Genomic DNA, 27,074 nt, shown 5'->3' on the forward strand with positions numbered 1-27,074 from the left:
TATTTCCTAGAGCGTTGTCCTCAGAGAATGCCGTAGCTGTGCGTTGGTGCCAGGATGCATGACTGTTGACTGGTATCTGGGGTAAACTCCAGGAAGATTTTGTTTGCTAAGAATGCCTCTTAATACAAATGCTGCTTTCCCTAAGGATCTGCAGCAGGCCAGTGCCTCCGTGCTGCTACCTGTGGTAGGGCCTCATGCATTACCACATAGACCCTATGAGGAGAAACACCACAGGAAGTACCACCTTGAAAGCTGGGTTGACAGCTTCCCTCATGGCCCCTGATTGGTCCAGGTGCCCTATTTAAGCCCAGGAGGAATTCCAGGAAGTGTCCATGCAATGAGGCAGACTCCCCTGCCAGCTGTAGCAATGGTCCTGCCTCTTGGCTTGCCTTTGGACTTCTGACTACGGCTTGGACCCTCAGCTTCCACCCTGCATCTCCGACTCTAATCCCGACCCCAGGCTTCGGTGCTTGAACTCTGACTCTGGCTACGAACACTAACTTTGCCCCTTGAGCCCTGGCTCTGTTCCTGCCCCTGGCATTGGTACTAGGACCCTGACTCTGGGCTCGGACTCAGGCTTTCGCTCTTAGACTCTGACTCTGGTTTTGACCCTGGACCTCGGCTCCTGGAAGCTGGCACGGTTCCCCTGCCCTGCCCTGAGCGCCATTGGCCGAGATCTGCAGCCAATGGGAGCTGCAGGGGCAGCGCCTGTGGGCAGAGCAGCGTGCAGACCCTCCTGGTAGTGCCTCCACCAAGGAGCCAAGGGACATGTCACAGTTTCCAGGGAGCCCCCTGAGGTAAGCGCCACCCAGAGTCCACTCCCCACACCCCACCCCTCCTCCCAAGCCCTGAGCCCCTTCCTGCACCCTCCTGGAGCTCGCACCCCACACCCCCTCCCGCACCCCAACCCCCTGTCCCAGCTTGGAATCCCCTCCCACACCCAAACTCCCTCCTGGAGCCTGAACCCCCCTCCCCGCACCTCCTCCCCCAGCTCGGAATCCCCCTTCCACACCCAAAATCCCTCCCAGAGCCCGCACCCTCCTGCACTCCAACCCCCTGCCCCAGCCCGGAGCCCCCTCCACACCCTGACCCCCTCATTTCTGGCCCCATCCTGGAACCTGCACTTGCAGCCCAAAGCCTGTACCCCCTCGCACACCGCAAACCCCTGCCTCAGCCCGGAGCCCCCTCCCATACTCTGAACCCCTCGGCTCCACCCCCAGCCCAAAGCCCGCTCCTGTACCCCAAACCCTTTATCCCTGGCCCCACCCCAGAGCCCGTACCCCGAGCCAGAGCCCCCTCTCGCATCCCAACCCACTGCCTCAGCCTGGGGCCCCCTCCCGCACTATGAACTCCTCATTTCTGGCCCCACCCCAGAGCCCACACCCCCAGCTGGAGCCCTCACCCCTCCCACACTCCAGCCCCCTGAGCCAGCCCAGTGAAAATGAGTGAGTGGGTGAGGATGGGAGAGAGCGAGCGATGGAGGGAGGGGGGATGGAGTGAGCGGCGGCAGGGCCTCAGTGCAGGAGTGGGGCCTCAGAGAAGGGGCGGAGCAAGGGTGTTCAGTTTTGTACAATTAGAAAGTTGGCAACCCTACCACTAAGCCTGACTTCCCAAGCCCAGGTCATGACACTTTGGATAAGGAGAGTGATGTTGGATGGAAGTTTGGGGATAAGTGGAAAGCACTGTGATTTGGGCCATTCTAGCAGTGCCTGTCTTGGTCCTTACAGCCACATGTGTATCTCATGCCATGGGCAGCTCTCTGGACAAGTGGCCCTTGAAGGTGAAGTCACAGAGTAGAAATAATAATATCTAGCTCTTTCCATCCACAGATCTCTAAGTGAGGTAGGTAGCGTTAGCTCCCTGGTACAGATACCGGCCGCACAGGCAGGGCAAGTGTCTCACCCCAGTCACATAGGAGACCTGTGGAAGAACCAGGACTAGACCTCAAGTCAGCTGAATGCCTTGTCCCCTGTGTCATGCCACTTCCCAAATAATCCCTGCTGAGCAGTTTCATCTAGGGGTTAGCGCAGTTGAGACAGTTCTGCTGCGGGGTTCCTGCACCCCAAAGCTCGTGGGTGCTGGGTTCAGAGTTTTGATCTGGCCCATCGTAACAAGGAATTCCAGTCTGGCGTTGGGACCCCTCTCCGAGACTGTGGGTGTTTGGAGCCAGGGTTTTGGTTTGGGCCCAGAAAAGACTGACCTCTAATAAGCAAGAGGGGATTGCCAACAGAACTGGTTCCACTGATTGTGAATAAGATTATGGTGAGCCACTGCAAGATTCCCATTGACTGCATTGCCGCTCTGCTCCGGGATATCCTTTCTGAAAGCCAGGTCGTCTCCAGGCTGGATGTGAGCTGGCTCTGAGCAGCTGTGCCTTGCCCTCTGCTCCTCCCTCTCGCTCCTGAGTGCCTTTTCGCTTCCTCCAAGGAAGTTCTTATCTGGAGCCCCCAACCGCACTGATCTATCATCACTGCTTAGCCAGCATTGTTGCAAGGAATGCCACCTCCAGGGCCAAGTTCATCCCTAGAGTAAACCCCGTGACTCCACTTCTCTAACAGAGCTAAGCCAGACATGGAGTGCTGCAGAGACCTACAGCCCCTGAAATGCTCCAGACTAGGGAGGAGGTCTGTGTGGGGTCTCCAACCCCACCCCACCCTAGGTCTCCTCTCTCTAGCTGGGAAGGGCTTGTCCGTATACTGCAAGCCATAGACATGAGCACAGAGCAGCTCTGAATTGAGCAGCGCCCTCCCGTGTGCTTTGCAGCTATCCCCATCATGGCTGGAAGCATACGGTCACCCCCACCAAGCAGCAGGTGGCCATGGCCGTCCTTCCTTTCTCAGGAGCACAGGCTTAGGCAGCTCCTCTGGCTTCTGTAGTTTCTCTGCCTCACAGCAGAGTATGGGGGAGATTCCCCGACTCACAGCAATAAGCAGCAGCTGTGGGGCTTGAAGCTACACAACAGTGGCTTGCCTGCATGTGGGAGCTCTGATCTTGCGGCACCGTGGGGCGGAAGGTGTGTGATGGGACATCTGAGAAGAAAGCACTAGCTGGAATCAAACCGGGAGTAGGGGTGGGGGCTGGTCCGAGTGCTTTGAATCCAATATTGACAAGAGCAAAGGTGTAGGAATCCCCTCAGGCAGAGCATCCCTGGGACACATCCCTCCTGCACGGCTGTATGCGGTGGTGGTGAGTGCATGGGGAGAACCTGTCCCCAGGACTGGAGTAGGGCTTGGAGATGCCCCTTGGCTCCGGGCATTGTGTATCCCACCCATTTCTGGGGGACACAGCAACAGAAAACTCATGAAGCAGCATCACCCCGTAACCACTGCAGCCGCTCTGGCACCCAGCAAAGTCCCTGGCCAACCCCTGGCCAATTGATTTGTGTAGGAACATGTCCAAAGCCTCGTTACCCAGGTCAGCTTCCACAGGGCATGGGCACTGGAGAAGAACAGGGCAGGAGCAGTGGGGGGTGCAGAGGACGATGGGCAGAGGGATGGTGCTGAGGGATAGTAAAGAAAGTCACGTGGGGCAAGATCTGGGCATTGTGAGGGTAGGGACATGGAAAAGTGAGGGAGATTTCATGGAGTGATGGGTGGGGGGTATTGGAGTAGATTTGGGGGTGGGGGTGAGGGATATTGCAGCAGTTTTTGGGGACGGGGTATTTGAGCAGATTCAGGAGGATTCTGGAGCAGTTTCTGGGGGATGGGATGGAGAAAACATGCTTTGCGGTTTTTTGTTTGATCTGATGGTGAAGGAAAAAGGAACCAATGTGCAGGGCACCTGGTGGAACGGCTCCCTCTCTCCCTGGGGGCAGACTGCCAAGGGCTGGCACATCACCGTTAACGGCGGGGAGCCCCATCTGAATGCTGCCCAGCCTGCGGTTTGTGTGGTTGCGTTTTCGGGCTGTTTCTGTGACGGTGCTGTGGTCTCACAGCTCCCACTCAGTCCCCTCTGGGTTGTGTTGTGTCTTGGCAAAGGGTGGGCTGCCCCCTCAGTTAGGCAGCAAAGCCTTCCCCAGGAAGTGCTCATTGTGCAGAGCCCATGCTTCCCTTCTGCCCCCTCTCAGCTGCGAGTAGCTGCCTCTCACTGATCCAGCGCAGGGTGCAGGGCTCCAGGAAGGGATGCTGAGCTAGTGCCGAGTGGCCTCAAAATCAGTCACCTCTGCCTTCTTTGTGCTTCCTTCCTTCTGCCAGCTGCTTGCTCCTGTGGCCAAGCACCAGGCTAAGGGCTTGGCAGGATAATCTCAAGGGGTCTCAGTAACTTATAAAGCTCTTACCTCCTCACCATAGACATACTAAATCTTTGGAAGCTTGAAATTGAAATGTTTCCTTATCAGCCACCTTTTATCTTCATTACATACGTGTTGGTTTGTTATTGTAGGGTTGCCTGCCTGAGTGCTAGGGCTGTGTGCGCTGATTTGTTGTTGTAGGGTTGCCTGGTGCTGTGTGCACTGGTTTGTTATTGTAGGGTTGCCGGTCTGAGTGCTGGGGCTGTGTGCACTGGCTTGTTGTTGTAGCGTTGCTGGTCTGGGTACTTGGACTGTGTGCACTGGTTTGTTGTTATAGGGTTTGCCTGGTGCTGTGTGCACCGGTTTGTTGTTGTAAGGTTGCTGGCCTGAGTGCTGGGGCTGTGTGAGCTGGTTTGTTTTTGTAGGGTTGCTGGATCACATGAGGTGGCATGTTTTTAAGTTCCCTGTGTTGGCTTTCAGACGTGGCTGGGAGCCACTGTGCTGTGCGCATTGGCCTGGCTCTCACTGAGGCGCTGCCCATGTGTCCCTTGGATCACTGCACTGTCGCTCGCTGTTGCAGGGTTGCCCGTGGCTGGATGAGTTGTGCACAGTGTCCGGCTGCATGGCTGGCTTGTTTGCCATTGCAGGATAATCTCGGGGGAAGCAGGGAGGACGGGGAGTGGGCAATAGAATAACAGCACCAAAGCATTTGGGCTAAAACAGGAACCCCAGGAGCTGCCTGACCTTTTCAAACAGCTCTAAATCTGATAGGGTCAATCTGGGCCCTCCCGACCTTGACAGCGTCCCCTTTAACCCTGGCATCTTTCCAGCCTGCTAAGCTGCCGTGTATAAAGACCTGAATGAATGGGTGTGTCACATGACACTTAATGCTCTGGCTGAAACTAAGCACCTTCTGACGGAGCCCAGATGACACGCTGTGCCCGGTGAATTGTCGGGGGGGGGGATGGGTGGCAGGGGGGTGCATGTCTTCTTCCGTTATAGAATTATTTGCTAATTAAGGTCCATTATTGCAAAGAGAGGAGTAGGGTCGTGAAAAAAGCCAGCAACAAGGCACTGTGGTGTAAGAAAGGGGGTGCACAGGCCAGCACAGAGCAGTGACCATAGGAGAGCCTCTAATGCTCCTTGGGGTTTGACATCCCCTCAGGAAGTGGGGATGGGCCCCCACAAAGTTGACACACACAGAGTGTGGCCTGTGCCTGGGCAGTTCCCAGCGCCTGCAGGGAATCGCATAGCGCTCCGCCCACTTGGTTCTCTGCTGGATCGGGGCCGTCAGCTTGACACTTAGATGTAGCCTGGAAAGTCCTGAGCCCCCTCCCTTCCTTTATCCAGCTGCCCCTCTCCTGCCCGGTGCCTGTGAGAGCCCTGCCCCCAAAACGCTCCCCTCGCCCATCACAGCTCTCGTCTCCCTGGCCGGGAGGGCTGGACAGGACTCCCTGTTGGCGCTGTAACTCAGATGGCCAGAGGAGTCGCTGCAGAGGCCCCTTTGTTTCCCAGACACACTCCTTAGTTCGGCTGCCAGCCTAAAGGCCAGTCTCTTGTGGTCAGCAAGCCAGCTGCCTCAGACACTCCTGCCGCTTACAGTGCCTGGACCGGCTTCCTGACTGCGACAAGAGCTGCCATTGAGTTTGTCGCTGTCTTTGTTTTCCTCCCTCTCTACCTCTCCTTCTAGTCTGCTCTCTCTTCTTTCTTTCTTTCTTTCTTTCTTTCTTTCTTTCTTTCTTTCTTTCTTTCTTTCTTTCTTTCTTTCTTTTTCCCTCCCCATCCTGGTTCTTATATCTCCCCTTCCAATATCTTTCCTCTCCCATTGTGGATTAGCCACTGCTGGGTGGTTTTTGTTTTGTTTTTTTTAAAGCTCTAAGGGCTTATCTCCCCAGGAAAGCTATTCTGGAAGAAGGTAGGGTGTGGATTTCAAGTGGCATAGTTATTCCTGAATGTGTGGACAAGCCCTGAAGGTTGGTTTTGGTGCTGGGGGAGCAGAGGAAATGGGACAGTGGTCATGTGTGAGAAGATGGGCAGCAGCAGGCGAGCTGGGAGGTGGGGAGGCTGTAGGGGAAGGAGCTGCAATAGTCAAGGCTGTAAACAACGGGGTCACCATCACTGACAACCTCAGGAGAAGTCAACTGATGCAAAGACCCTGAGACAGAGGGGTCCAGTCCTACCCATCTCAGACAGGCTGCATTACTATGGAGCTGGCCAGGGCTAGACTGGATGCTCAGCTATCAGGGATAATGAAACCTGTCCCATCACAATCCACTCAGAGAGGCTAAATGACCTACCAGAAGTCTCTCCCCGCCTGCCATTATCTCCTCCAGCCGTCATGTGTCTCCTCTCCTTCCCCATTGTTTTTACTGGGCAAGAGGGACTTATGGTTCTTGCTCCAGTCAGGTTGGTGCCTCTAGGTAACCACTTCTCCTTCCCCACAGGATACATCTGTATTGAGCCTTGCAGTGTCTTCTGCCACAAAGGGCCCTCCAAGAAGTGCCCATCAAGAAAGCAGGTCGCAAAAGGGGTTGCCTCACTGAGCCATGCATGGCTTACACCCAACCCAAGAGCTGAATGGGGTCAGATGAAACCCGCGTAGGAGATGTGAATGGGCCCACTGAAGCTGTGCACGCACACGCGCATACCCACACGTGCAAGTACACATGAGATGGGGCCATTGTCTTTGACCAGGAGCAGATCCCATGCTTGGAGAGGCCGGATTCTCACTCCCCGATGTGATCTCACAACAGCTTAGATGCCAGTAAACCCCCTCCAATCTAGCTGTCCTTTGTAAAACCATTTATGATCAGCACCTAAAATCATTCCCTAATTTCATGCTGTGTAATGACCATCCCTTATCAAAAGATACTGTGGTGTTGTCCTGGAACAGATGGGCTCACTGACTTCAGGGTTACGCTAGTGTAACTCCATTTACTTGTGTGGAGTTACTTCTCATTCACACCGGTATTACTAAGATCAGATCACTGCTGTTAGCCATAGTGCAGATGTTTTCAACTGTGGTTCAGGGACCCCTTGGGGTCCGCAGACTATGTCTAAAATGTCCAAAGGGGTCAGCACCTCCATTTGAAAGTTTTTAGGGGTCCGCAAATGAAAAAAAGGTTGAAAACCATTGCTGTAGCATTTGGGCCATTACCACTGCCCATGAGAGAGGATCTGCCTTTGTATATAACTGATGGAGACACATACTGACCAGCGGGTAGCTATATAGAGACATACAAGACTGAGAAGAATGGGAGCTATTAGGGTGCTGGCTGGGATAGTGTTTTTTGATTATGTTGACATGACATGGTAATGAGTGTTGGTCAATATTGATCAGCCGTAAGCTGTATTCAGTGACCTAGAGATGCAAATTTCCATATCCTATAATCAACCCTTCCCCATAGGGCATCCATTTCATTCTTTGAATGTATAATATTTACCCTGATTGGTCCGAACGACAGAGAACTTGAGATCTCTATTTTCACATGGGTGTCTTCCCTTTCCATGATGAATGTTGTAACCCTGACACTTCCTAGCAAACAAAACATTGAGGCACGATTCAGAGGAAATGTCAGGAGCGCCGAAAAGTGCCCGAGCAAAGTCGTTTACAACTGAAACTTCTGGCGATTGCAAATGAGCCGGAAATGTGAGCTGAGCATGCCAGTAAAACCAGGCCTTATTCAGTGCTCTGCACAGTCTCTGCAGATTTCTGTCTAGGCAGCATGTCTGTGGTCCTGAGCAGGCTTCCCGAATGTGGACACAAGAAAGAACATCTTGGGTTTTCCTTTTCCTTTACTACATTAGGCCTGTTGAGATCAGAATCCCCAGATTGAGTTTAATGACAAGTTCCTAAAACCCACGTTCCTGATTGTGCAGGGTTGTTAATAATCCCGTCCCGATGTTAGCCCTCGAGTCCTCGCCAAATTGCAAGCTGGGTAATTACATTCTACCTCCCTATGTTACCCCTCCAGTTCCAAGTGGAGGTGGGGCTCATGCTCGCTTCTGGGGCTGAACTGTTGCACAGTGTTGCAACACCTGCCACTTTCCACCCCAGAGGTGGCTGCCTATAGAGAAGAAGCTGCTTAATTGGCTGCTGGACAACCTGTTATCCCAATTACAGAGCCATCCTAATTATCCGAAGACATCCCGCTTCTAAGCTCAGCAGGGGTTGTAGCCACCGGATTGTGCGAGCTCTGAAGCGCCTAAGCTCCACTCCTGTTCCCGGGGAGCTCAGAAGCCCAGCAGGGACCGGGGGTGCTGGGGGAGCAATCCATTTTATATTCCGTGGGAGCATCTGCCTCCCAGATAAACAGCGGTGCTAACAGCCAGCCCTGCTCACTGGGAGGAAATCAACTCCCTTGGCGGTAGAAGTCCCGACTGCCCATCAGAACTGGCATGTACTGCATGTAGACAGCTGTATATTGCATACAGCTTCCGTGGGCCAAATCAGCTCAGTCAAGTCAGGGCTGTAGCAGGCCCTGGGTGCTCTCAAGCAGGGACGGTTGTGCTGCATAGGCAGGGCAAGGGTGCAGAGAGACTGGCATGGGTGCTATGGCAGCATCCTCAAATTACCCCATGGGGCAGGGGAAGGATCTGGGGCTAGTGCCAATCTGCAGTCATGTGGATGCAATCCACCTCCTGTGTTTGGTAGGGGTGCCACCCTCACTTTGCAGAGTCCCCTGCACAAGGCCTGTTCGTGTGGGATTTGCAATGGGGGGAAGAAGATCTGAGCTGCCAGTCTGCCAGTTCTTTGGGCACCTTTAGGATGAAGGGCCCTGTATAACTATTCCGTGGGGCTAGCGTTATGGGGCTTGATCTTTGCATGTAGCCCTTAGCACTGATTCAGAGAGGCCATAAGTGGCTCTGCGCCCCCTGGTGCCCGTGCTGGATTTGTCTGTCCCTGTTTGGCTGCGCCCGCCACGTTGGCTTCTGTTTCCAGTGTGATAGCCAGGCTGCTCCTGGTGTGTTGATTTATGTGGGGGTTGCCACCGCTTGCTCCTAGTGAGCCCTGTTTGTGACCCCCAGGCTGCAGAGATGCATGGATGCACTTGAAATTGTAACACATGAGAGCTGAAGAAGGGTAGGAACATTTCTCTCATCAGTCGATCCATTTCCCTTACCTGGCTGAGCTGGGAGATCTTCCCTTTCCTCCAACGTGATCTCCCAGCACGCTGATTTTGCCATGAGGAGATACCCCCCCCTCCGCTCCCCTGATCATTCCCCTTCCCCATAGGGTATCTGCGGAGCCTGCCACAGCACCCAGCTCATGCTGGTCTCTCTGCACCCTCTCTCTGCCTGTGCAGCAAACTGTCCCTGTTCGGGCACCTCCGAGGCCTCCCACGACCCTTCAGACTCAGCTGATTGGGGCCCTGAGAATGTCGAGCTTGGGTGAGAGTTACAGGCCGGGTGCTAGCCGCTCAGCACGTAGGTGTGCAAAACAAGTGTGACTTCCACACCAAGGGGGTGGCGGAGGGAAGGGCAGCAGGAAAAGCAGTAACAGGAGGGTGTAAGATAAGGAGGCTGGGTGACTTTATCTCACATCCTCTTGTTAGATGCTTTTCCTGCTTCGCTCCCCTCTGGGCCCCTGCCATGCCAGTTACAGGCGTTTTTGCAATAAAGGTGTGACACCCCAGAGTGCTGCTGGAGAGAGACTTGCCTGGGACCCGCTGACTCCAGCGGCGGCAGTTATGGCTTTGCACGCTGACTCAGTGACAGATTGGTGCGAGATACCCTACTTCATCCCTTACTTGCATCTTCTCACCATCTTTTAGGTCACTGCTGACTTTGGCCCATAGATTACCATGGGAGCTGCACCGGTTTACCTGAGCTGGTCCTGTCATTGCTGCAGCAGTGCTAATATCCTACATCTCAGCCTTCTCCATATCTCAGGCCCACCCCTTCCAGCTAGCCAGGATCCCCCTCCCATTTACTAACATGGGGGGTGAGAGGAACAGGGCAGCCACAATGCCCTGACCCCTGTTTGTGACCGCCAGGCTGAACGGCTACATAGCTGCCCGCTACATTACAATATGCAAGCGCTGAAGAAAGGGATAATAGTACAGTGGTCGGACCATTTCACTCATGAGTCAAGGCATTTCCCTTATTAGGGTGAGATGGGACCTCTTCCCTTTCCTCCAGTATGGTCTCCCAGCGCACTGATCTTGCCAGGAGGAGATACAGATTCCACTTTAGAGCTTGCACCGCCGTGTCTGTGTGCCTGTGTGTTGGCAGAGAGGTCATGTAATGTGGGAAGACTGTATGATCCCGTATTTGCAAGCCTCTTCTCTTTAATTACAGCAGGCCTGAGGAGAGATTTAAACACTCTGTAGCTGGGTCAGGCCATGCAGTCATATTGAATAAGACATTTGCTGCAGAACACCTAGAAGAAAGGGAGGAATGACGGATAGACAAGAGCAGCGAGGAGCATGCCAACGAGATAACGCAGCTGTCACTCTTGGCGCTGGGAATAATCAGGGCTTGTTGGTTTAAAGCAGAGAAGATGCCACATTGTGACGCCAAGTGGGCTGGGCTGGGCGGGTTTGTGAGGCTCAGACCCTGAGACAGTGATGGGGGTGGGGGAGGGGCCTTGTCAGAGCAGGGGCGTAGCCACAGGTGCACCTGGGTGGGCCATGGCCCATCCACTTAGCATCCATGCCCACCCCCGCAGCCCCGGCTCTGCTCCGGCCCCAGCGCTTACCCCCCTCCATCCGTCCGGCGCTTCAGCCAGGGAACGGGGTTGGGAGCTTGTCCCGCTCCACTCTCCCACCCAGCGCTCCAGCCCAGGAGTGGGGTCGGGGCGCAGGGGCTTGGCACTGGAGCACCTCCTCCCATTCTCCTCCAGCTGGGCGCCTGGCGGGTGAGTGCTTTGACTTGTACCCGCTGTGGTATTGCAGTGACCCGGACACGGGCACTACCCAGGGGAGGCCACCCTTCAGGAAACGTACCCGGGCGCTCAATGCTGAGGGTAGCAGTACCAGGACTTCCTTACACAGCAAGGAGGGACTCAGCTGGAGGCAGTGGGGCTACACTGGCGTACGTGAGATCAGAATCAAGCCCATTTGGGCCATAGGAAGCTTCTCCGATTGTCTTTGCTGTTTGCAGACTTGTTCACTATAGTGGGGTTTTCAAACTTTATTGCACTGTGACCCACTTCTGACAACAAATATTACTACAAAACCCCAGGCCAGGGGACCGAAGCCTGAGCCTGCCCGAGCCCCACCACCCCAGGTGGGGGGCCAAACCCCTGTTACCCCAGGCAGGGGGCCTGTAATCTGAGATCCACCACCAAGGGCTGAAGCCCTCAGGCTTCGGCTTTAGCCCTGGGCCCCAGCAAGTCTAACACCAGCCCTGGTGACCCCATTAAAATGGGGTTGTGACCCACTTTGGGGTCCCGACCCACAGTTTGAGGACCACTTCACTAGCGGGATTACACCAGCTCAGTGCAGGCCAAACCTCTGGGTTCTGATATGCAGCACGGAGAGGGACGTTCTCATCACAGGGGATGGTCTCGTCACTTTCCTCTCTGACTCCCAAGGCAAGTGTTCATTCTCTAAAAGAAGAAGAAGAAGAAGCAGCAATCCCCACTGCAGCTCCAGGAACTCCTCGAGCAGCAGCCATGCTCAGGCAGCGATTGAGGACACGAGAGGGAGACAGGCCAGAAACACAGACTGACCCATTTAGTTGCTGCCCGAGCTGGGTGAGACAAGGGAAAATGAATCCGCATAAATGGGGAAAGCAGATTAGATTGCCGGGGCCTGGTTCTTTTCTCACACCAGCTGTACCCTAGTGCAATGCCATTGGGCCAGTCCCTGGCTCTGATCCAACAACCTCAAGCCTGGCATTAAGAGAAATCTGTCTGCCTGGGTGTGTGGCTAGGAAAAAGGGGGCATGGACAAGATGCCACTGTGTCTGACGGATCCTCAGCTTCAGGGATGGCTGCTGGGGATGTGGGAAGGAAATAGATTCAATGGTGCTCTAGGGACCAGGCAGGCAGCCCCAGAATCAGGGCAGCACAAAGGTGACTTAAAGACTCTCCTCACTTTACGGACCTGTGCCGAACACGGCTCAGCCGGAGCAGAGGCTCTGGGCCTCTGGCTTTGGTGGGGTTCCTCCTCATTTCCGCCAGTGGGAAAGGGGAATCAAGTCCTTGGAGCATTAGCAATTCAGGGCGCTGCTAGTCAGCCAGGCCAGGCCATTCCTTTGAAACTCATGATGGTGACTCTTTAAATGTGACGGCGTAGGCTAACTGATCCCAGTCTAGGTCCATGCCCTGCCAGTTCATTGTTATTGGAGCTGAGGCTTTCATTGCAGGGAGCCGGAGAGCGGCTTTGGAAAGCACGGTCGCTTGTGCCACTGCTAACTGTCTATTGTTTTCTACTTCCAGAGCCGTATGTTTTGTACCAGCACCGCAGATGATGACCCTGCACTGACCTTGCCCTGAAGACCCCTGCAGCAGCGTTGGAAGGATTCCCCCGTTGATTATAATTATTTCATTTTTTGGTGGTTGGTTGGTTAGTTGCCGCTGCGAGTGGGGTTTGGTTTTTTGGTTTGGTTCTGGTTTTTTTTAACACCATGTCTAATCCTGGTGCCCCTCAAGACGCTGGTAACAAGCCCAACATGTTGGACAGAAATAACCCAGAGGACTCGCAGCCCCCTGTTAACTCCGAGAGGAGGAACAAAAGTGGGATCATAAGTGAACCTTTGAACAAAAGTCTTAAGAAATCGCGTCCACTCTCCCATTACTCCACCTTCAGCAGCAGCAGCTCGGTAAGCGAACATTCAGAGAAAGGAACCTCCTTAGCTAATGGCAATGAAGCCACAACTGTGGATAAAAGTCACTCTACCTCAAAGCACAAAAATATCTCTAGTATGCTGAGCAAATCAGACAGGGCGTCAGAAATCTCATCAGAAGGACAGATCAGCCTACAACAGTTTGCTCAGTCTACAGATATGCTCAAAAGAGTGGTACAGGAGCACATTCCTTTACCAAATGACCACGGGACTGGTATCTCTGATATGGAAGCGGTCTCAGCTGCAGAGACAATGAACAGCCCTTCTGATTTTCCTTACCTGGGGGCTTTTCCCATAAACCCAGGCCTTTTCATTATGACCCCTGCTGGCGTGTTTCTGGCAGAGAGCGCGCTCCATATGGCTGGCTTGGCAGAGTACCCAATGCAGAATGAATTGGCATCTGCCATCAATTCTGGGAAAAAGAAACGGAAAAGATGTGGCATGTGCCCTCCATGCCGAAGACGGATAAACTGCGAGCAGTGCAGCAGTTGTAGGAATCGCAAAACTGGCCACCAGATTTGCAAATTCCGAAAATGTGAGGAACTCAAAAAGAAGCCGTCTGCAGCGCTGGAGGTAACTGGCTGTAGTCCGACATCCTAACCTTTCTCTTGGTCTGCTGTCCTTTGGATGTTGATAGAGATGATAAAATCCCGGGGCTTTTTCCTTCTTAACAATTCCTGCCTTTAGCAACACACAAATTGTCAGCGTTCCCCCCCCCATGCTGATCGACTGTATTCTGATTAGTAATTAGCAGTAATATCACCTGAAATAGGTCTTGCCATGATGATTACAACCCTCAGTAGATTTGTATCCTTTTTATTGACTCCTGTAGGGGCTTTTGAGTTTTAATACCCCTTTCTTGTATAACAGGGGAGTGTCTCACAATTGCACCTGCCAGCTAGCTAGCCATTGCTTAGTACAATTCCTGAGCCAGTAAGTGAATCATGGGATGAGGGCCTGATCCAAAGCCTACTGAAGTCAGTGGTCTGTGGACAGCAGTGGGTTTTGGATCAGGCCCTGAATTCTAGGCTTTTCAGGGCAGGTCTCAAGGTCACTCTGGTAGTCATTATCAATCTGTTAAACCTGTTTTTTCAAACTGGTGTTCCACTGTAAGTCATTAGTTTGCCCCTTGTTCTGAAAGGGAAGAAACAGGCTGTGGTTAATTCCTGTGAAAATGACTGTGCTGTGTGCAAATTGTTAGGGGATGAGCTCTTGAAAGTTGGTGTGATCAACTGGGGAATGGCCACTTCATTTGGGAAACATGTCCAGTACTGAGACAACCTAAGCTTACCTAGGGCTAGATTCTGAGTTTGAGGACACCAATATGAATCCATTGAAGAAAGAAGAGTTACTCCAGATATACAGTAGTGTCACTGGGAATGGAATCTGACCCCTGATCTTTCCTTTTTTTATGTCTGGAATGTGGGCCCGGTCCAATAGGCTTCCTCAGTGTCCAGTTCCAGAGCGTGCTGGGTGTCTCCTGGGAGCTGCTGCGAGCCAGCAGAATCAAGTGAGCATCCCGGGTGCTCTGCTCCTTTCAGGATTGGGTCCTTAATTTTTACTTGGGCAAACACTCTTTAAGATCACTGGGAGTTTAGTCTGAGTAAGGACTGCAGGATTTGGTGCTAGAAAAGAGCTGCCCCAACATATCCCGCTGGTTTGTGAAGCTGATTCCTGATCGAGTGTTAGTGCAGGGCAGATGGGTTATTAATCTGGAGCCCATATGCCAGGCAGTGGGGATTGAGTTATCAGACATGCCTGAAATTCAACCAGAGCCTTGTGGAGCAAGATCAGAACTCAGTTGTTCTCAGTAAACTTCAGCTTAAATTATGTGAAAAGTTAGGCATGAGTTAGGAGCATACAGTGCCTCTGAGCATATTTCAGGCATGAGATGGCAAGGAACTACTATGCTTTATTATTAACGCCAACATGTGTGCATCTATTCACTACTTCATCCATCCCTTCAATGAGGAAAGATCAATAAAATTGGGGGTTGGGGGAATCCCTGGCGTAGGCATTTTATATCATCAGACGCTCTTCCCATAAATCTATCTCTGTATTTTGGCTTTTTAAAATAAAATCTCCTAGCCATGGATTGACCAGGGCTTCTGAAGTTCAGCTGTGGAAGGACAGTTCACCCGCTGTCTGCCTGAATTTTCTCGCTTGAATTTAAAATCCCAGAAGACCTGTTGTTTGGAAACATTCTGTTGACCAGAGATGTTTTCTGATCCCCATGTGTTAGTTTTGTTGTGGTAGAGATGTGTGTAGCGCTTTATAAAGCCCGAGCACAAAAGCGATGTAGGTAGCAACAAAAGCAAACCTTTGCATGTCAAGGATACAACCTTGACCTGGATGAGCTGTGCGGATACGAGGGAACTGAATCTCCCCGCTGTTTCTTGAGCAGAAATGGCTCAAGTGTGAGTCAGTGTTTTGTGCTAGGACTAGTGACCACACTTGGCTGGGCTGAGTCCTCTGAACAAGGTCCTCTGTATTATTCCATTTAATTCATGGTCAATTTTTGGTAGCTTGACCACCGCTTAGGCTGTGTGCCTTCCTCCTCCTGCTGAAGATTGCTCCTGTGAAGCCAACAAAGGTTAAAAACACCTCGGCCTCAGTTGAGGCAGCAAGATGTTGTACCAGGTTGCAAGGGTATTATGCAACCTCTGACGTCTTCTGAAGGAGAGAACTTACTGTTTTCTTAGCCACATTCTAAGTTTTCAATTAGCATCAGATCTGAATGAATAGTGAAGGGGAAAAAAATCTATTTGGGTGGCAGGGGTATGAGGGGACTGGTGTCTTTCAAAAACCGCTGTATTGCTAAATTATATTCTTGTTCTAATTTGCTGAGTCAGTGATCTGGAAAAAGGGAGAGGGGGAAAAAAAAGTTCATCTTTTCTGAAGAGTCCTAAAGCAGGTCAATTGATTCCATAGCTCACATTAGGTTGAAGAGGGTTTTCTTCCTGCAATATGAGTTAAATATGGAAGTTAAATTGCATGGGGAGCCCTTTGAACGCCCACCCGTTTGATTTGTTTCCTGTTCTACAGCTGACTGGGAAATCGGAGTCACTGGAATCGGGCTTTTAATTTATGATTTGGGACCTCTGAGTGGATGGGTCACTTTCCTTTCTGAGTGAATTTGGAATAACACATAGGTGTAGGACAGGTGACTCAACAGGAATCCCAGATGTGGATAGGTGCATAGGCAGAAATGGATTGATAGCTGTTATTGGCTCTAAAGTTTCAGGTAAGATTCCATCCTTTGGAGAACTAAGGAACTTACAGTCACCAAAATAGGGCGAAACCTCAAATACTGTACATTTATGGCCACTCTTTCCATGAGATCGCCCCAGAAACTGCATTCTCATTCACACTGCCTATCTAGTTTTCAGTCCATATGCGTAGGTAGGTGAAGACAGGGTGGCAGACTGTGAGCTGCCGGCCAGTGGGAGATGCAGTTCTCATGTGCTTTAAGGCGATCCAGTGCATTCTTCCACTCACTGGAGCCTGGTGGTGCTGAGGGCTGTGTACACAATAGAACTCAACCTCTTCTGAAATGTTCATTGTTTGTCTCTTTCCTGATGAAAATATCCTCCTCTTAGACTTTGTCGTCTCCATAATGTGAGACAAATTTGGGAAGTCACCAGTGTTTCGACACAATTTATTGGTGATTAAACCTTCACCAACTTCACCTATCACCGTTGGCCGAAGCACTGCAACAAATTCACGCAACATCACTGTGTTCTACTCAGTTTCTTGGCTCAATAGCGCCCCCTGGAGATGGTCATGGCTCCTGTTTTGAGAGCAGAGGTATTGCTGATGGTCTCTGTTCCTCCATTGCTGGTGATGACTAGACAAGGAAGTGTTGTCCTGACGTTATTCTTGTGTGGCTTCAAAAATCTCTCAAGAGCCATACTTCCTCCCTTTCTGAGCTAGCTGGGCAAACACTGGAGAACAATATTCACATACGCTCATTTGAACGAACTCTGTGAATCCAGTTCAACGGCATCCATGACATTCCGTATTAATTTTTGATGACCTTTGGGCTCCTCCCCCTTGTACAATTGTACAAGAATGAGTGTGGAAGGTTCAGGTCTCTTGTGAATACAAGTGCAAATATGTGGCCATTTTAAAATCTCTTTCAGGTGCCTCTTCTGTGATGCAAAAGGTTCTGTTATCCAATGGGAGAACAGAAACAAGATCATGTGGCCTAGATGACCATTCACACATGCCAAAGGGCAAATAGAGCGAGAGAGTGAAGCGTTAGAGATCAGCCCATTGCCTGGTATACGTTCGTTTGCAGTAGTGTTCAAACAGCTCTGAATAACAACCAGTCCAGCTCAATGCCTGGTGCACACAGGTCTGATTCACTGCGACCTGAAGTGAGTGGGGCTCTGCCCAGGCACTGGCTTGCTCAGTAGATGAGTCTAAGCACTTACGTGACTCATTCATCATCTTCCTTCTCTATACAGAGCCCCATCCTGAGAGGGGTTGAGTACGTGCTTAGCACACACAACTACCGTGGAGAGTCAGAGGTGCTCGGCACCTCTCCGGATTGGGTCCATAGTCTCTTATAACCTTTCCAGACTCATCTTTGACCTGGGACTTCTTAATTGTCCTGAACTTTCTAGCACCTGTATTCCTCCAAACAAAGACCTGAATCGGCCTTTCAGATCGGCATGTCTGGCCCCTGGTTCAGCATTATCAGCGGAGCTGTTCCTCAGAGCAGGCTGAGTGCTGGAGGTGAGGGAGGCCCCTGGGATCTTGGCACTTGAGGTACCTCCCCTGCCCGTGTAGAAACCTGGGTCTGCTGTGCACTGGGAGTGTGTCCATGTACCATGGGTCAGCGTGGCTGTGCACTGCTGGGCTTCAATTCAGGCAGTGCCCTGAGCCCTTAGGAACGAGGCAACGCAGGGCATGGACAGAAAGCTATGTTTAAAGGTGTATCCTCACTCAGAGACACTCGATCTTCCTGGCTACATACCATCTCTGGCCCCCGTGACTCCTCTTGATTGCACTGGTGTCCCCAGCAGCATAAGGCCTATGTGGGGTGTCAGTGAAAGTCAGTCCCACGCGGGGGTTCATGCACCTCCTGAGCTATCTGTAGAGCTGGCTTTTGGGACCTTGGGAAGTTCATGGCCCAGGGCTTCAGAACCATGTTGGTCCCCTGTTTTGTGAGATGACCTTAACTCGGAGGGGCCGCCTGCCGTCTGAATGTGCTGCTGGGGCTGTGCTAGCTCTGCCGAACGGAGAGCAGCATGTCCAAACCCAGGGAAAGACCTGCCATGCCCGTTTTGCCTGGCCACCATGTGGTGGAGGGCAGTAGCCATCCCTAGCCATAGGAAGAGGGAGTAAGTAGAGGAAAGCATTTGGGGAAGGAGGGAAGAGAGACAGAGGATAACGTCCTGGGGAGTGAGCTGTCTGTCACAGCGGGGGTGAGGAGTAGAGTCCACACCCAGCACGGCTGTCCGTCACCTAAAATATCCCCTCCCTGAATGTTCAGGATGCTCTGCTATCAACAGCCACATCAGAATGGTCTTGGCCAACGCTTCCAAAGAGGGTTGCTGCTCTTGCATTTTGAGCCATAGCATGGGCAGGGTCATAGATAGCAGGTGCCAGGCTTCTCTGATGCCATCTGAACGTAAGAACGTAACATAAGAACAGCCACACTGGGTCAGACCAATGGACCATCTAGCCCAGTGTCGTGTCTTCTGACAGTGGCCAGTGCCAGGTGCTTCAAAGGGAATGAACGAAAGGTCTTTTGCAAAAGACGTTTCCTTTGGAAATCCCGGCTGGGACCCAGGACTAGCCCTGCTCCCAAGACAGCGCTCGCTCCTGGCACTGCTGACCATCTATGTCACTAGCACAAAAGCATCTTTTCCGATTGCTGTTTTGCCTCCTCCAGTGATTTGATTGCAAATTGCGGAAATTGTTGAGAAACAGTGATTGTGCCGTGGTGCTTGCTCAGCCCCCAAGATAAATTTGCCCAGGAAATCAGATGTGTGCTCTGAGCAGGCAGGACCGGCTTATTGTCTTGTGAGCAAGTCAAAACAGCTTACTGTGGGCCTGACCCTGCACAGTGCTGTGCATCGTCCCCTCCCATTGATTGAGACCTGTCTCTGTTTTACGCAGCTCCCATGTGGGTGGGCCCGCTCCTGAAAACACTAGCCGTCATCACTGTCTACGCCATAGGTAGATCCCACCAATCCAACACGCAGGTGGGCAGAGCACATCTACACAGCAGCAGCATCAGGCACGTGTTAACTGGGTTGGCCTGACTGCAGCCTTCCATGTTGTCCAGCCACGGTTGCACCAGTGGATTGTGAGACAATCTGGGCAGCTATCTCATAGGCCCTCAGCTGCTAGGGCCAGAGCAGGGGATTGTGGGGGGGTTTCACGTGGGATCCCCTTGGGCACAGAGAAGTGGGACTCGCTAACCGTTTGTGGGAACAGCAGAGGAACCACGCAAGGCCCCAGGTAGTCGTGCTCCTGCCCTTCTTGTGAGCATGGTCAGAACGCAGCGCACCCACGTGGCTAGGCGTCATGTGCTCGCCACTGTGTGAGCGGACATACACCATCATGAGTCATCTTACGGCCGGGGTGCGAACTCGCGGAACATCTGTGGTTCTGACAGGCCCCTCAGAGCTTCTGTACTTCCTGGGTTCAGCTGCTGGCAGGCCCCTGCTCTGCCTCGGCTGTGCCGTTGCTGTTCGCTCTGGCAGGTGCTATTTCTGCCCTGTATTGTGCAGCCATTTGAGTGTTTGCATTTGGATGGAGCGTGAGAAGAAGAGAACCCCCATCTCCAAAGTGGGGTGAGTTGTGGATAGAGGAAAATGCTCGGTCCTTCCTGTCGAGGCAACTTTGAAAATCCCTGGCGGCACCTAAGCCTCAAGTTGGCAGTCGTCCAGGCTCTAGGACATAAGTCCAGTCCCTGACGGGCCCCTGTGCATGGGCAAATCCTTCAGCTCTGGTTTGTCTGTCCTTGTATGGCAGGGAAGAAGGTGCTGCTGAGCTGGCCTCTGGCAGGGTGCAGATTTCCCTCCAAAGCTGGCAAGAGGGGAGCCAAACCCAGAGGTCCACATACCCAGAGGAGCTAAAACAACCCAAAGTGACTTTGCCCACACAAACACTTGCACGCACAGGTGTTCGGGCTGAAAGGTGTGCGAGTTCTGCACACACCAGAAGTTAGCTGCACAAAAAAAGTTAGCTGCAGAGGCCCCTTTGAACATGCAGCCCTGAGTGCCTGCAGCTCCCGTGCCAGGTCGGCTCATCATCAGCTGATGCTTTGGTGTTCCCCGGCTTGCTGCTGCTGTAAGCCGTCTCCCACCAACGCCAGTGCCTGGAAAGTCCTGGGACGCAAAGGACGCTGGTTCTCAAGAGACTGCACCAGCCTCTGCCCTGAGCCTCCTCCGTCAGTTTGCCTTTTTGCACTGGACTGCTGAAGTGCTTGAGATCAGTGGAGTCAGGGAAGTGTGCATGGACAGGCAGCTACCTGACTGAGGGTTTATGGCAACCTAGGAATTGCCCTGCTCGATAAGCCTATTGGTCCATCTAATCCAATATCCAGCCCCTGGCAATAGTCCCTATCTGATGCTTCAGAGGAAGCGGGGGAAACCCCAGCTGCTGCCCCTGGGGACAACCCACTTAGACTCTGATCAGGAGCCAGTGTTTCCTAACACCAGTCCCGATTCTTCCGTGCCTGCAGGGATGGAAGCAGCACTCGCGCAATGTCAGGACGGCCGTAGAGTATTCCGTGGTACATGTCAGGCCCCGCCGGGTTTCCGATAAACCCTTTGCTGGAAAAAATACCATGGCTTCCTCCTGGGCCAAAAAAGAGGGTGTAGGATTGGAGGGAGGGGGACTATCTGCAGGGCAGGTCATTCTCCATCCCTCCTTTTGTCAAGCCTTGCTAGAGGCTGGATGTGTTTGTGCCAGTGGATCCAGTTTGGGGTGAAGATGGTTATTCCTCACTAGCCCACCCTGTCCTCGTCCACATGAGTGCTGTTGCAGTGCTTCATAGTTGTCCTGGGGGAACCTGCCATTCCCCATCAGTAGCCTCAGCCAGCTTGGCTATGCCGGAACTGAAGGAGAGGGATTTATCTGGTACATTTGGCTCCTGCATTACATCTCCACCAGCTCAGAATTCCCGCGCTGCCCCTGGGGAGTCCTACGTGCTAGAAAGTTTCTTCTGGCATTGGTAAGTTTCCTGTCCTGCTGCCTTTACAGCAAGCAGTGCCTAGCATAAGCCTCCTGTCACTCTTGGGTAGGAGATCTCCCTCAGTATCCAGGCTGGAAGACCTGTAATCCCCGGTGAACACTCCTTTGTCTTGCTGTGTATCATTCACCAGTGGGTCCTCAGCACAATGTGAGCTTTGAAAAGCTTTCCTAGTTCAGTTCCCTTAGCTAATGCTGACTCCCTGACAGCCTCTTCTTTAAAGGGTACAACTCAAAACTGGTCTCTTCTGATGTCTGTTATTTCTCCTCCATGTGCTGTGATATGGTGGGATCTCAGAAGGGTCAAGCCGGGTCTGAACTTGGAAGCAGAACCCAAGGATCAGCAGGAGATAGTTTAGGATACCCCGTGTGCAGTGCTCTTCCCTGAATGTTGCTAGTGCTGCCATTCAGAGGTGATGTAAACCAGAGGACTTGACCGTTTGTGGCTGCTTAAAGATCCCATGGTGCGCTCTGCAAGAACCAGGGTGTTGGCCCCAGTGTCCTAGGTCGGATAATTAATTTCTGCCAGCTCACATGCCTTTTGCAGTTTGAAATTAATAAGAACATAAAAACAGCCACACTGGGTCAGACCAGTGGTCCATCTAGTCCAGTATCCTGTCTTCCGACAGTGGCCAGTGCCAGGTGCTTCAGAGGGAATGAACAGAACAGGCAATCATCAAGTGAGCCATCCCCTGTCGTCTACTCCCAGCTTCTGGCAGTCAGAGGCTAGGGATGCTGAGAGCATGGTGTTGCCTCCCTGACCATCTTGGCTAGTAGCCACTGATGGAACTATCCTCCTGAATTTATCTAATTATTTTTTAATCCCAGTTATAGTTTTGGTCTTCACAACATCCCCTGGCAGGTTGACTGTGTGCTGTGTGAAGACATTCCTTCTCTCTTTCTCATCAAACCCCATACTAAGTACTGGAACTGTACTGTACACTAGCTGCATTTCCCAGACACTACATAAATGCAAGGGACTGCGGTGTAAAGCTGAGCTCTTGAGAGTTTGTCCTTTTAAGTGATCAGGTTTAATAAGGGCCATGTGGTTCAGAGGGTAAGGTCTCCGACTGGCAGAAGACATAGTTCTAGTCTTGACTCTGTTGCTTACCTTGGGCAAGTCCCAGCATTCTCTGTGCCGCCGTCTCTCTATCTGTAACCTGGGTGATAATGCTTGTGAGCTCTTTGGTAAAGCGTGTTACCATCTGAACAGAAGACACTAGGTATTATCATTTAAATGTGGATGCATGAGCCATGCTTTAATGCGTGTGTTGTTTGACAGGTGCCCAGAAAGGCCCGTTTGCATTGCTCATTTCTGCCGTCTTGGGCTCTGTCCCTCATTTTCTAATTTGCTGATTTCCCAAAGTGCTCCAGCCTAGCCTGTTTTCGAATGGCCTGAAATGAAGGGGAGGTTTGGGGCAGGCTCAGCAATCAGCATGAGGCTAGCGTAGCTTTGTAAAGGAAAGTTACCTTGCCGTGCCAGCTGCACTGGGAAGGCTGGCCTGCCTTTTCTGTATCCGACTCAGTGGAAGCCGGACATTGTAATCTACATCAGACACAGGGGAAGTAGGAGCTTGTTCCATTGTGTCTGGAACAGTAAGTGGACGGCTGGAACAATCACAGAGCTGTTTTTCCAGATGCCCTTTAGGAGCAAGCATTCTCTGTAGCTCCTTCCCTCCCCCCGGACTGTTGAGTGAAACCCTTCTAAGATGAGCCTTTGTGGGTGGAGGAGATATCCTTTTCCCAGGCAGGCACGCTTCCTTTCTTCATATTAAAAACCAATGTCACAGCGCCAGGTCAGGCAGTTCTCAGGCACAGTGAGTTTGTTGGGTCTCAGCTTAGTGCCGAGCAGTCCTTTTGTCCATATCACAACCATAACCTTGTGGCTTCGCCCAGTGGGAAACGAGGGTTGAGGTGTGACCCGCACTGAAAGCTGAATAACACCCGTTCTGCCTCTGGTTGAAAACAAACCTCCCTTTCTGTCACTGAAGATGTGTGTGGTAGCCGGGCAGAGATGTTGAGAGTGACTGCCCGGTGAAATGCTGTTCATTTGAAATGAGAACGCTAATTAGCAGATGTCACCTGAATCTCACTTTGTAAGGAACTGTTTAAAAGATGCAGCAGAGATGCGGGGTTTGGAGAACATGATCCAAGGTATTAGCTTGAGTTACTAGCCCAGCTGGTTGTTATGAAATCTGTGTGCAGATGTGATGGAGCAGACTTAGGCCAACTCTTTCTTTTCCTGCCTTTGAAATGCATAATTTTTTTATTAAAGCGCCTGCAGGCTAAGTCCCCACTAGGGGATTTCCCTGTAGTGGAGGATGGCGGCAGCTGACCACAGCTTCGCTGAGAGCGCAGACAGGACCCGTGCTCCAGAAACGGTGGCTAAACCTGGCTCTGAGCAGGACTGGCAGTGCCATCTGCATTTCCCAGGGTAGAGCTGGCTAAGGAGAACTGTGCACAAGACGTTCTTGTAAAGAACAGAGGGCCTCTGGGCCAGCATGCTCACCAGTTACTAATGTGCCAACACAAGCCCAAATTTTGAGGTGTGCTGAGCTTTTCTCAGTGGGCCCAATCACTTCTTGCACACCCAAGCATACTTCTCCCTGAAGTGAATGGGAGTTTGCCTGAGCAAGGCTGGATCCTGTCCCTTGGAGGCCAAATTCTCAAAGCTGGGGGGCCTAAAGTTAGGCTCCTTAGAGCCATATTCAGGACTACTTAGGAACAACCTGTTTTTCAAAGGTGCTGAGCATAGATTTCAATAGGATTTGATGGTTGCTCAGCACCTTTGGGAATCAGGTTGTGTCTTGTCATTTGGATTTAGGAGCTTGACATTAGGCAGCTGGGTTTGAAAGTTTTGGTTCAGGATTTGGCCCACTGGTTGTCAGGGGTGCTGAGCCCCATTCCAGATCGTGCCTGGGGGCTGCAGGGCCTGTCAGGCAAAGGACAGAGCGTGTGTTGCAGCCGCCAGCCTTCCAGGACTGTGGGAGTGACTTAGTGAAGGCAGAGCTCCCTGTACCCTGGTACAGTGTAGCACTCAGGGCCCCTTAGCAGTTGCTGGCTCCCTTTGTGCCCTAATCAGCAGACAGACAATGGGATGGTTGAGGGAGAAGTGGCTAGTCTGAAACAGGAGGAATTGTGCATTGTGTTTCCAAAGGCGTGTGTTCCAAAGGGGGGGAGGGGGTTTATCCCCTAAATAAAACTATTCCCTCCCTCCTCACATTACAAAGCAGATATTTTGTCTCCCATCCGATACAGATTTTCCTCTTTTGTGTGGACTTTTCTTTCTCTTTTTTCCCCCCACCAAAGGCTGCAACTGCTAAAAGGCGTAAGTCTCCCCCGCAGGACAAGTCCAGCTGTATAGTAACAGAACCCCAAAGACACTGAAATGTGAGTGCAAAGCGTGCCCCAGCAGGGAGGGCAGTGCACTCCAGACAAAATTTGCATGTTGTCATATGTTGCTTTTACTTAGCTGCCTTTAATCAACTTACCAGTTGATCGTATTAGCATTACTGCCTGCTAATACCTCTTTGACAAGGTCCCTAGCATAAACATGGTGCTTCTTGGGGACCCCCTCCCCTGCCTAACAACCTGTACGCAGGGCCAGATTTTGCAAACCCATCCTCATTTGGGCTTAAGTGGGACCTTGGGCTGGGATTTCATCCTTGAGGAGTAATGGGACTGATTTCACGAGGAAAGATTTCTGTGACCGGCCCAAGGGTTGTGTGCAGAGCAGACATATTTAGTAGCAGTTGTGTTTCCCGCATGCACCTGACTCTTAATGTGTCCCTGTTTTCTTTTCTCTTTCTTTCCAGAAGGTGATGCTTCCTACAGGAGCTGCATTCAGATGGTTTCAGTAGGAATGAGAATTCCAAAGCTCTGTCATCCAAGTGCAATGTCACTGCTTGCTTGTGTTGTCTCAGGCAAGGAATTTTTTGGCTGAAATGAATGGATGCACCCGTGTCTCTTTAGAACCAAAAATATTTTCTCGCAGATTTCATTCCTGTTTTTATATATATATTTTTTTTGCGTTTGTTTTAACATCTTCAAGTCCTAGTAAAACATTTAACTGCTTTTCAAATAATAATAATAAAAAAATGGATCTGTAAAGTACCAAGACTTAATAGACAGAGTATGGACAATCAGTTTCTTTCTGTGTTTTGGTGTTGATGTTGTTTATGTGTGGAAGATGCAGTTCTTGTGTAGAGAATGTAAATTTACAGTAACCTTTTAAAATCTAGTTACTAATAAGCACTACTGTAATTTAGCACAGTTGTTTAATTACACCCTCATTTATACTTTTTATTTGATTATTTCCCATCATAAAATAGAGTGGATAGTTTCTAGAATGCCTCAACTTCATGTTTATAAATGAGAATATGTTTAAAACGATGTAGTATCCCTTTTCCTAACCATTCCCATATGTAAGTTTAACCAGCAAGAAGCTTGGTATTAAAAATGAAAGAATAATTGCTGCAAAATGGGCAGTCTTGGAAAAAAAAACCATTGTTAGTTTATTAATATAGAACAAGAAATCCTGCATACAGGGAAAACAAGATCCTAACTGCAATGGTTTACTTATAGAAATCATTTTTATAAACTTACTGAAGTTAAAAGCAAAATAAAAAAAATTGCAGGACCTGTGCTGAAGCAGTTCTGAAAGCTAATATTTCTCTTACGTTCAAATCCCCGTCTCTCCAGCTCTCTCTACATCAGTAAATTGAAATGCTGTTTGTAATGTTTTAGCGATCCAGGCTGTTTTGTGAATAAAATGAATGCATGTTTTGTGTCATGATTTACATCTCGTTTTTTTCTGTCCATTTCTGTTGCACGCAGTTGTGAAGAAAAAAACCGTAAAAAAATGTCCCTTTTGAATATGTCACTTCTTGTGTCATGGCATTTTCCTAAGTTTGCCTTTCTTGGCATTCAGGGTTTGGGGTGTATTTTTTAGTTTTCAGTTTTGCTTTTGTTTTTTTATTAGCAGATTAAAAAATAAATGAGAGAATTGTAAATGTTTGCCAGTGCAAATGGAGCAATCAATCATTTTTCCCCTAAGGTTGCATATGTTACATTTTTAACTGGCTGGCTGAATAGCACATGTTCTGCAAAATACATACGGTGTTAAATCTGGGATTGTTACAATATACTTAGGAGTCTAAACTAAACTGTGCTAGGCTTGATCGCTAGAATTTTCATTACAGGTAGCATGTGGACAACTAAACTACAGACTCCTTGGAAACTGACGTAGGGTTGTTGGTGGTGGTGAGTTTGTTGGGGAATTGACAACTTGTACCAGGCGATGGATTCGGCACTACAGTCCCTTGTATAAATTGAGGCCAAATCTGATTGGAAATGATGGGTGTTGTTTTCAGAAGCATTCAGCGTTTGCCTAGAATTTGCCTCCCACTAGGTGACCATTGGCCACAATGGGAATAAAGATGTATCAACACGGCGTGTGTTGAGAGTCCCATCTTCATGGACATATTGTAACATGCGGATGATGCATTTCTGAAAGAGGAATCAAACGAAATAAATGGTGTCCAACCCATGAGCTTTCTCGTGTTTACCTTTGGCCCTTTTCCACCCTGCTTAGGTCCAAAGCCGCACAAGGAGCAGGACAGTAACACTGTTTCTTGGGTCCCTTATCACAGAGCTCCAGCTTTGGCAATGTACACTGGGTATGCTGATCCAGCGCCCAGTGAAGTTCAATGGGAAGGCTGTCCTTGACTGCCCTGGGAGCGGGATCTGGCCGGAGTTGGCCAGAGCAATATCGCGCCGATATCTTTTTTCTTTTTTCCTTCCTAACAAACAGCTGCACCAAGGTCTCTCCTCCTTGACAGTG

General features: G+C 50.9%; 1 protein-coding gene across 10 annotated transcripts in view; it reads left to right on the forward strand.

Moving 5' to 3' along the window:
* Positions 1 to 26,780, forward strand: part of CXXC5 (CXXC finger protein 5) — a 101,736-nt gene extending 74,956 nt beyond the window's left edge. For 5 of the 10 annotated variants that reach the window (XM_073356037.2, XM_073356036.2, XM_073356035.2 and 2 more), the window contains 3 exons: positions 12,615 to 13,594; positions 24,491 to 24,622; positions 25,048 to 26,780. In XM_073356037.2, the coding sequence (XP_073212138.1) occupies positions 12,803 to 13,594; positions 24,491 to 24,619 (921 nt within the window). In that variant the 5' untranslated portion in view covers positions 12,615 to 12,802 and the 3' untranslated portion in view covers positions 24,620 to 24,622; positions 25,048 to 26,780. Of the gene's footprint in view, positions 1 to 6,180; positions 6,202 to 11,852; positions 11,928 to 12,614; positions 13,595 to 24,490; positions 24,623 to 25,047 lie in introns of those variants that run through there. The other 5 variants (XM_073356041.1, XM_073356039.2, XM_073356042.2 and 2 more) reach the window with 5 other exon arrangements.
* The last annotated feature ends 294 nt before the right edge of the window (positions 26,781 to 27,074 follow it).

This window comes from Lepidochelys kempii, chromosome 8 (genome assembly GCF_965140285.1).
Source record: "Lepidochelys kempii isolate rLepKem1 chromosome 8, rLepKem1.hap1, whole genome shotgun sequence".
In the NCBI taxonomy this organism is placed as follows: Eukaryota; Metazoa; Chordata; order Testudines; family Cheloniidae; genus Lepidochelys; species Lepidochelys kempii.